At 30.5% G+C, this 11,102-nt stretch overlaps 1 protein-coding gene across 1 annotated transcript; it reads right to left on the bottom strand.

The window, feature by feature from the left end:
• Positions 1-5,982: 5,982 nt before the first annotated feature.
• LOC106104037 lies at positions 5,983-10,146 on the bottom strand (the record flags this gene model as incomplete). The annotated part of the gene is made up of 4 exons (XM_013283974.1): positions 9,992-10,146; positions 8,752-8,831; positions 7,059-7,181; positions 5,983-6,524 (listed from the first exon to the last, which is right to left on the bottom strand). Coding segments are annotated over exons 2-4 (744 nt in total), but the record flags the coding sequence as incomplete, so codon positions are not given.
• Between the last annotated feature and the right edge of the window lie 956 nt (positions 10,147-11,102).

Here is an 11,102-nt window from a genome sequence, read left to right as displayed (position 1 = left end):
GACCCCTAGTTATTAAAGTAGAAATGTTGTACCATAAGAAAACGTTATCAATATCCATATTGATAAATCTATTATAAATCAAAGTGTTTTTAATAGCATACTGAAAACTTTAAGAATTCATTATTATTGCAGGGAGTTTTAATGAACTGGGTTCAGTTGGTTTAAACTTGTACTGCTGTTACTTTGATAGTTCGAGCACAATTAAAACAACAACATTCAAGTGTAAACAAGTTCTCGATACGGAGTTAAGCAACGTCTGCGATCAGGGGAATCTAAAACAGCGCTGCGCTGGGAATTAAGCTTTTAGAATAATTGATTTAGATTTTGTTAATAGCCTTTCTGAATTAATCCTCGTACTATAGCGATGAGTCATATGTATTTTTTTATATGGCTAAAATACTAAATCTCTTACGGCTAGTTTCCCAGTTACATTTAACCATTCGTTAGTGTTTTTGGTTCGATAATTTCATAAAATGAGCTTCCAAAAAACGTAACTTGGCCTCTTTTTCGTTGAAAGTTAAGTCAAGCGAAAACCAAACCACTAGATTAATTAATCGAAACCTCAGCAACCGGGCGTTCATACTTTTTTTAATGAAAGACAAACTTACCTACGAATTTCCTACGCCGTAGCCGCGTTGCTACGGAATACCTTTAAAACTTTTTTGGCATTATTTAATAGTGATATCGAAATTTGAACTTAAATTAAACCAATATTTAGATTGCTTTAGCGGTTAGTTTCCGATAATAGTTGGACTGGTGCCCGACCAAACGAATCGTGTATTGCTTTTATAATAGAAATGTAGCTTGGAATTTGTCCAAAAACACATTTCGTAATTCGTTTCGGTTCACTAGGGACATAAAACAATATCAATTAAGTTAATTAGAAAGAAAATTAAGATAAATCGAACTTAAAACTATGTTTAGTGCTTATTAAAACAAGCTAACTAGACCGTTTCTTATGAAATGATGAAACGATCCTAAAACTTTTTAATTTGAAACCTTTTTTATTGTTTGTTAATTAGTCTAGAATTTCTTTCTAAATCCCCGGAACTAAACATTTATTAATGTTTATTTTACAGACGATAGCAAAAATATTCGATTTACCAAAAATATCATAACAAGTCAAAATAAACAGAACGAAACGGCAATAACAAAATTATCTAGCCAGCAGAAACGTCCACTTTTTCCCGAACCCAATTTAAAGTAGCAAACAAAAGTTAAACAATCGTTAACTTTGTTTTTGTTTAAGTTAAAGTAAGCATATTAAGTTCTGTTTTCATTGACGCCTTTATAATGATTTAATATTACTCAGATTAAAGGTTAGAATACGACTCATTATTCTTAAAAATGATTTTGTGCAGTAAAACTGATAGGAATTTGGTTTAGCCAGCACACAAAAATGATTAAATAAATAAAGATTGTTATTTATTCTCATATAAACTAATATCAATACAACTGTGTATAAAAACAAGATATTATTTTTATACTATTCTAGACATGTTCTTTTTCTCTACATTCGAACAACTCAAAATTAAATTAACTTATGTCATTATTTAAATACGGCCAGTCTTACACTGCAAAACATCAAATAGGTTTCATTTACAACAAAAACCATAAGTTAGTTACTTTTCTCAAATATGGAAGCAACAAGTGACCAAGTATTTAATAAATATGCACCGCTTACAATACAAGCTTGCATCAAAAACAATTGAATCAAAAGCTAAGCAAATTTTCTATAGATACAATTTTTTTCTGATGGCTATTCAAAAGCTTCTTGTTTACATTTACATGCAGCTTTTTTAGGGTGCGATTTATTGAAACTCCTCAGTCGAGATAGATGATTCCAATTATCCCAACGTCCGGTTCCGTTGAAAAGATGGATCGCATCTGCATGTTGATAGATTGCAACGGAACCCGCCGCCGATCAAACTCGCTGCAATATGAGAGTTATATCAGAAGTCAAAAGAGATTCTGAAAAAAAGGTTTAAAAACAAAGGATGTTCAACCGCTTAAATTTTTTATTATCCTTAAATCTGCTCGCTTTTTTTAAACAGCATTTATTTTTTAAACGTAACTTATAAATAATTTTATAGTGTTAGGTTTGCTACAATACCTTGTTTGAAACCCGCTGTCACTAATCTCATAACGTAATCAATTATTTTTAAAATATAGAAAAGTGTTCTATTTATAAGCATGTTAATTTTTTCATAACACTTATTTAGGTCATGACCTCGTCTCTGGTTGCTCCAAGTAACATTGATTACATTCAATATTTAAGCAGGCGAATATTTTAATATTCGCCCCCATTAACACTTCAAGTTGATGTCATTTAAAACACAAAGATATTTCTCTCCAAAACTCGTCAAAAGTAATATATGTTGCAGACCATTCTGGTATAAAAATAAGAGAAATAACTTTAGAAATATGTTAACAAAAATATAAACATCAATTGTAACAAAACAAATAAAAGTTGAGATTAATAAAGTTTAACTGGAATAACGTTATAAGCCGCAAATGTTTTGAAGTTTTTCTCACAAAACAAGTTATGTCAAGGCTTTATTGAATTTTCTTTTAGTTTACGTTGTAAACGAAAAACTTGTTAAGAAATTACTAAACTTGTAAATTTTGTAATATTTGTGGAACTTGGAATGTTGAACTTGAATGAACTTGTGGAACGAAATGCTGTCAAATAATACGAAATAGTTTATTCAATATCGATTCAAACTAAAGGTTAAGAAAATTAAACTACGTTTACACAAAGTTTAACTTATCTGACATGTTAAGTACACTTAATTAACTTTTGCTCCAAGACACTACGTATAAATTGTTATGTATTTGAGTTTAAATTTGTTTTAGTATTACGAGTATTTACATTATAAAAAAAAAAGAAACCAACGTAAATCTATCTAATATGTGTAGACAATGTTACATGATTTAAAAAAAATATTTTTAGTATTTCTTGATGAAATTGCTGTTGTGATGGCGCTACTAAAGTAGGAAAGTACCATCATGTACGAAACTGAAAAAGAAGAATATGAGTCACATTTACATTAAAAGCTTGTGCGTCTAGACGCCTAATGGTTGAAAGGGGGAGCTAATACAATTATACGATCCCAATGCACGTTCATATTGATATAAAAACGAAATGATTCGTTTGTTTGTCGAGTGAACACAATGTCTAGCGAACTAATAATCTAATGATCGAAGTTTGAGAAAGATAAATGTTTGTGAATTATGTTGTTTCAAATTGTAATTTAGTTAATTACTAAAAAATGTAACTGTCATTTACAGTCATTCAATGGTTACGAAGGGCTTCCTTTAGCGTAGCTTTAGCATATAAATGTACATTACTTAATCCCTTTTGTGAAATACCTAATTAATTATTTTAATATCTTCTTTATCATCATTTCACCTCTTCGAAATTAGATTGTGTAAAAAAAATATACAATTTACGAAGCTATTTAATGAGGTGAAGTTTTCTAAGAACATTGTTCTTACGAAGTGAAAATTTCGTAATTGTGTCAAGTTACACTCTAACCGCACAAGAGTTGCTGAAACAAGGCGTGTTCAAAGCCTTTGTCTCGCGCCACCGACACTTTACAATCTTTAAAGTGGGTATAGACAAGCAACCAAACATGCTGGTAACAATCTAAACTTGTGTCAAACTAAACATTGTCTTACAATTTCTATTTACTTCCTTACCTGTACTCGCTATCCTACTCATTCACTAGGAATAAATAGAGATAGCAATATATATTCATGAAGACCTTGGGCAGTGGAAACGAACGATTATTAGTAAAACTTAAAATCCGATACGCATAAAATTCGTATCAACTAATTCAAACTAGGTAACTTCCTACTTACGAGAACATTTTTTTTATAATTAAGGAGTTACATACTTAATAAACCACATTTGCGAAATCCCACTGTTTTTACCCTAACGTACATAATGCGATTACATAAACAATCGTATTTCTATAAAATCTGACACAATCTCGATACAAATTACAAAAGATTTTCCGCAATAAAAAAACTCCATACCAATTCTACAAACATTGGAAAACCAAGATTCTGTTACATAATTTACCCTATGTTTGAATAAAATAAATGTGACGACGAGTACGTGTGATCACTACCTTTCAGAATACTAGAAATTCAAACACTACGCAACCTTTATCCAAGATTAAAAATATAAAGAACTTTTATCGTGTTGCTGAAACGAGTTCTTTCTAAATGTTCTCTTACGTCTGTTCGTTAAAAAGGGGGAAAAACCCAAATAAACCAAGCTAACAGCCAGCAGTAAAATGAAGCACTGCCGCGCAATAAAGATGAGCAATTTTACAGTTGTTATATCCGTAAGCTTTTTCTTGACGATAAAATTTATAATCGAAAGCAAAATGGAGACACAATGAGTTTATGTCGCGTATTTTTGTGCACGAATACACATTGTAGTAGAGGAAAAATACCTTTTATGTGCTCTTAATATACAAACATGTACAGTCTTTATATTTACAGTACAATAAAATGTGTTTATGCAAAATCTATACTAATATTATAAAGAGGAAAGATTTTTACTAAGAATAGAACTAAAAAACTAGTAAGCGGCTTTCAATCATTATTTTACTATAATTTGAGTATTTCCGCATGGACAATGTCGCGAACAAAAGCTTTAGTATACTATGTAATAAATTAGCTTAACCCTAATATCTCGGTAAACTTTGTTTATGTTATTTTGGTAAATATATTAATGGTGCCCTTTGCTTTATATTATCGATCGAAGGATTGCAAGTAACAATCATAAAACCTGTCATTTAAAGGACGATCTATCTTCATATTCCATCTCATACAAAGAAATTCAGCTAGTAATTATTGGATTGATCTTAAAGTCGCTTATTGGGCTTAATCGTTCATTGAATAATTTTCTTACGCGTTTTTGTACAATAAGGAATGAAAATCAAGATACTATACAAGTTACTTATTCAAATATGAGATACTAGCTTTCTCCCGTGACTCCGTCCCCGTAGATTTATAAAAAGAAGCAAGTAGCCTTGGTATTCTTCCAAACTATACTGTATATAGATGATAATTTTCATCGAGATCCATTCAGCCGTTTAGGCTACAAACTGTATCAAACATCCATCCATCCATCTAAACTTTCGTATTTATAATATTAGTAACAAGTAAGAAGTAATCTTACTATTAGGCGGGAAAATGAAACATCAAATAATCTCGTTAGAATAATTTTAATTCTGTACGTTTTTAATACGGCTACGTTTTTAAAATAATAATAATTTGTTTCAAATAAAAAATAACGATTTAAAATTGTTCTATGAGGCGATAAAAATAATATTAACGGAATAAATAATACACATTTACATAAAATAATAGAAGTATTTTGTTGTTTATATTTATATAATTCTTAGAATAATATTTTGAGATGGGGCTAATTATTTAATTTATGATAAATTATTGGTTATGGGTTTTTTATTCTCTTGGATATTAAAAACATTCTCTAATCGATACGTAATAAAGCTTCTTCTTTACTTTAATATTTTATTAATACTTGTAAGTATAGATAAATGTAATAAATATACAATTGATGAATAAAATCTTATTTTCTTCTCCAATGTTCAATCAAATCGCTCGGTTGTACATTTTATTATATTTCTGTTAGTAGTTAGTAAGTAGTGAGTAAATCTAAACAAGTTGGATGGTGCGATAATCTACAAAACATGTTTTTAATTTACAATTTATTAAAAGCCTAACTAGGTTTATCGATTAATTTATATTTTTTTTAAATCTATTTAATAAAAGCGGTATAAAGAAATGCATTCGTTTTGTTCCCATTTCTTTTTTTTTCAAGGACACCTACAAATGGATATTAAATTTTATTAAATAAGGAATTATCCATTTTATAGTGAGAAAATGTTTCTAAATTTTATAACTTACATTCTAGAATAAAGTAAATAGAAGAAAAATCAATAATATGTTTTCTACGACTTTGGAAGCTTTATTTTCTTCAGCAGGCAGAAAAGAACTTGGTGCTGCGGGAGCAGATACTGTATTTTTAGGAGTTTTACTGTCGTCATACGTGCCACTACCTTCTGTCTCATCTTCATCATCATCAGGAGGGACAGTCGCTTCGTGCTTCAATGGTTCAGCGTGAGGAAGATCGATTTCATTCGTATGATTCGCATTTATAATCAATACATCATTTAATTTCGTAACAGTCGATATTGTTGCATAATTAGTTGTAGTCTTAACTTCTTTATTGGTTACCACTTTGTAAGCATCAGTAGCATTCTCTATGTTGAAATATTCGTAGAATTCTTTTGTTACATCACTACTGTTTACAGTATTGGATTTTGCGAAATCCATCAATCGGTTTTGAGTGCTTTGTGTGAAAGGTGCATTGCACAATGCTCCGGAACAAGTGCAGGATAATTCGAATATCGAATTCGAGCTATGTTTCATTGAGCACGAACTCTTGAATTCGGGCAAACATTTGAGCATCGAATCAAAACCTGTAAATATTTCTTTAATTAATACATTTAATTAACAACGTTAACAAAGATATTTTTAATGAACTAAGTTAAATTATACTAACATTATAAAGTGGAAAGACTTGTACTTTTGTATGCATTGAAATAAATCAAAAACTACTGAGCCGATTTCAAAAATTCTTTCGCCATTAAAAAGCTACATTATGATTGAGTAACATAGGCTGCATTTTTTACTACTTTTGAATTTAACGCGGAAGAAGTCGTGAGCAACGCTAACTCATACGTACAATATCAGATAGTTTGGAAGAAAAATGTAAGAAAGGTAATAACTATATATATTTTTTTTTCACACTACCGCATCACTTTAGTCAGCCTGTGAACATGGCGCATGCAACTGTGCCGAAATATCGGGAGCTAAAACAATTCAATCGTGGTAAGAAACCCGTATCTTACGAATATTATATAAGGTAATAACAGTTTCTCTGATAATGGTAAATCTTGAACCTTCTCCGTACTAGAAAAAAGGGTAGAAATGTTTTAAAGCAGTAAACTTACGAGGTCCAACAGCGACGGTACCGCAGTATGGTTGTTCAGGAGGACACGCAATAGCAACTTTTTGTTGAGAGCACTCAGTAGCATTTCCACCCGGACACTGGTAGCATCGTTGGACCTCGACTTCTATTAGACAAAATTGGTTATTATGAAAATGTGAAAACAGTACTTTGAAAAACAATTGCAATTATAAGTAACAGACAAAACAGTGGCTTTCCAGCAGTCGAAATAAAGGAACGAAAAAAACATTTTATCTTATGATTATATTCAAAATTACCAGTGAGAACAATATATTTTGAAACAACTTTTAAAGCAGTAAAGTATTTGTTGTTAAAACATTTATCGAAAAAAGATTCTGTTACTAAATCCCACACATGTCGTGTCTATAAAATAAATAATAACAAAAGTTAATACACTTGTAGAAAAATATCATTAGCAAAGAAATGAAGATAAAATTTGAGCAAATAAAAGAATAATGCTTGTAAGAAAATAAAATAAACATATCAATGTGTAATCCTCTTTCTTTAATTGTCCTGCGAAGGTTTTTGCTACAAATTTTACGAGAAAACAAACTTAAGGTTGATTGTGTTCGCTTGCTCATTAAATAAACCCTCAATAATACTTTTAGGTAGATCAACATTTGGAAAGCAAGTTAAGAGTACTCTTGAAGTATTGAATAAATGAGTTCGAGTAACAATTTATTTTATCAACTAAAAATTGTCCGGAGATTTTTTTTATAAAAATGAGTTTAAATTGGGCTAATATTTAAGCAGTCATGGCTCTAACCTTGAATAAGAGACCTAAAGGCCCTAGTCGGTGCCGATACCAGTTAAAAAAGTATGCTAGCCGTAAGTTTATCATAGTTAATAATTCAAATATAAACAATTCCAGTAATTAGAAGAAAAACAACATCATTTCTTATTAATCTAGGAACGTAATAAAAGATAGCAGCTTTCCATTCGCGTTTAGCTTGCTTCAGTAAACATTACGGGCACCCAATTACTGGTAACGACGCACTGTATTAAGACTGTCTAAGGACTTCAGAGATACTGTCTGCTGTACTCTTATCTATACTAATATTAAGCGTAAACACACACTTATTTGTGGCGTAAGATGTCAGCAATTACAGCATATTTTTAAATATTTTTTTTAAGAAGCCCTACACTTACGTCAAGCTTTAGGCTATTTACGCTTTTAACTTAGGGCTTAAATAAATTAGATAAAACCATAATGTGGGGAAGGGACCATACAATACAAGCTGCCAAAATTAAGAAAGGAAAGTCATTATGGTAACGGTAATTTTGATATTTGCAATTAAGAATTTGACAAATGTAAACAATAAAACATAGTTTTTATAATTTTACGCGGATGAAGCCGCACGGGAAAAGCTTGTTGAGGATAAAAATACTTGTACATAAATATAAGCATAAGGATGTCCTATAATACGTATCAAGTTAATACAGAATTAAGATCTAATTGTAATACATGGAAGAGTTAGTATTCCTTGTTGAGAGCACACTTTTGACTATACTATTGCAAAACTGTTGTGCGATTGTCGATTGTTTCGCAGCCAATTCAACTGTTCAAAATTGAGTAGTGTGACCTCCATATAAGCTTATAGTAATCAAAGCTAGACTAACCAGTTGTGTGTTCAGTCAAATGTGTGCACGTTCTTAATGTAGTTTTAATTCCTCACCTTTGTTTTGAATAGCACCAGTTCTTATATCAGCGACCAAAATTGCGAGAACACTTGTAAACCACATCGACGTCCACATCCTAAAAATAAATATTTAATTTAATTTAATAATTTAATGAAATTAAATCTTAAAAATATAATTTTAGTGTATACGATTTTCACATATACTGATTTGTTACGTGTTGCATGACACCATCCATCACTATATAAAACTGCATTTTTGACCAAAGAAGTACAACCTTATAAAAACTTAAGTTATGACTGAATAAGCAGTTTAGTAGTGTAGTCGCTGAAAACCCCCTTCCATTGCATTCTCATTGTCTCAAAAAAAATCTAACTGGATACGTTATTTTACTATTTGTCCAAAAAATGACCAAGCTTGTTGATTGACCAAGTTGTTATTAATTTGTCAACTAATATAAATAGCATTAAATATCGAAAAGATTTAATTTTTAAAATAATAAAATAAGGAAAAAGTTTATAGTCACTTTTTAGTTATTATTTTCAAACTAAATGTACAAATTAATTCATTATTATTAATAATACATATACAATAGATATTATAAAGAATATAATATAATTTAATACATTAAAATATCATCAATAACTTTCAATGTAATGTTCCTGATATAAATATGCGTTAGACGTTCAGTAATATTGGCCTAGACAAACATACAAGCCGGATTAAATCTAAACAGTTCTCGTGATGTGAGAAGATCCCTTTCCTCAGTGTGTTGTCATCGTTTTATTGTAATACTGGGACAATTTGTTTCTTTACACTATCGTTAAATGTAGTACTTTTTTTACAGAACAGTTTCTGCTCAATTTTTACATTAAAAATAATTTATGATACAATACACAAATTGTCGTAATTCCTAAAATAAAATTATATAAATCATTTTATAAGATAGACTAATCACACAAAAATCTAAATTTCCCCTAAGTATCTGTTAACACTATAAAATAGAAATAATATTTTTTGATAATCACTTTGTTTTCCGTAGTACACGTGTTTTGTTACGAGGGTTAGGCGTAGCACGCGCGAAGCTACGCTGCTACGCTCCGTAGACGACTGCCGCAGCTCAGTGGATGCGGCCCTGTATCCCAGGCCACTTCACCATGTATCACTTGATAATCAATGCCCACTGGCTGTCAAATACTATGACGAGTACATTGCTTCTTAACTTGAGTGTGTGTTTATGTGAAAAAGGTTAAGTGCAGCAATGGAAATTGTACTCACCTATTTTACCAATATCTCTATAGTCTGAATTATGTATGTGTCCCAAAAGTACGTGCATGAACCGGCTGTCACTCTGTGGATTACCTGGAAATTGAGTGGATTATTGTTTTATTGCGTTAGCAAATGAATTCATAATTTAATGAATACAAATGATTTCCTTATATTTATTATTTCATCTGGACACTTTTATTTACTTACCTTTACGTTTATGTTGCTTGCATTTCAGTAGTTTAATTTTACAAAGCACTCTTTGATTTCAGCTATCACTTATGAATTTATTAAGTAACTCGCGACTCCATCTACGTCGAATTAAAAAATAGAAAAAAAAACATACCCTACTCAGCAAGAAAATAGCTTTTTAATGATGAATATTTTTTTTAATTGGTCAGTAATAGTATGAGTTATTTCGAAACATACAAAAACATAAATCTTTCCTCTTATAATAATTAGGTTACACTAAACAATTTTACTCGTGTACTTAGTCGTAATGATAACATACGTATTATATTGTCAGTGTAAATCAATATAAATTAAATATTACTCCATCAATAAGGGAAAGAATTAATCTTCAGAGCGAGGCCATAGGAATATATTGAGGGGAGATGAATTTTTATGGGAGTGAGCGAGACGGAATACATGTATATTAATTGCCTATTTCCGAAAGTACCTCCCCCAGTACACAACTGCAAAGATATTTAAGAGTAACATTTGTAAGAGTTATTTACAATATGAACATTGAACTTATATTTTTGTTTCAAACAATAGTTATTGAAAGTATACAAATAATCTGACCTTTTTTTGAATTGAGAACAATAATAATCGTAGCACATCTCCAGTAATTTATATTCAAAATACCGTACATAACTTAAAAATTCCATCAAAGTATTCATGTTTAGGTGGCATATTTATTTCAGAATGTTAAATTGTATGCAACAATTTCGCAAACAATCACGCCGACCAGGTATTTGCTAATTTAAACTTGTTCAAAACTCGAGTCGAGTCACCGCCACTCACCGTAGGGAAATAATTGCATGTGTCACTCCATAGACACTTTGTTTTGAAACGAATTAAAAAGTTAACACCAAAAGTATTATAACAACAGATTTTTATA

The sequence above is a fragment of the Papilio polytes genome, unplaced genomic scaffold (genome assembly GCF_000836215.1).
Source record: "Papilio polytes unplaced genomic scaffold, Ppol_1.0 DF823691.1, whole genome shotgun sequence".
Lineage (NCBI taxonomy): Eukaryota > Metazoa > Arthropoda > Insecta > Lepidoptera > Papilionidae > Papilio > Papilio polytes.
This window is presented reverse-complemented; position numbering and strand designations above follow the sequence as displayed.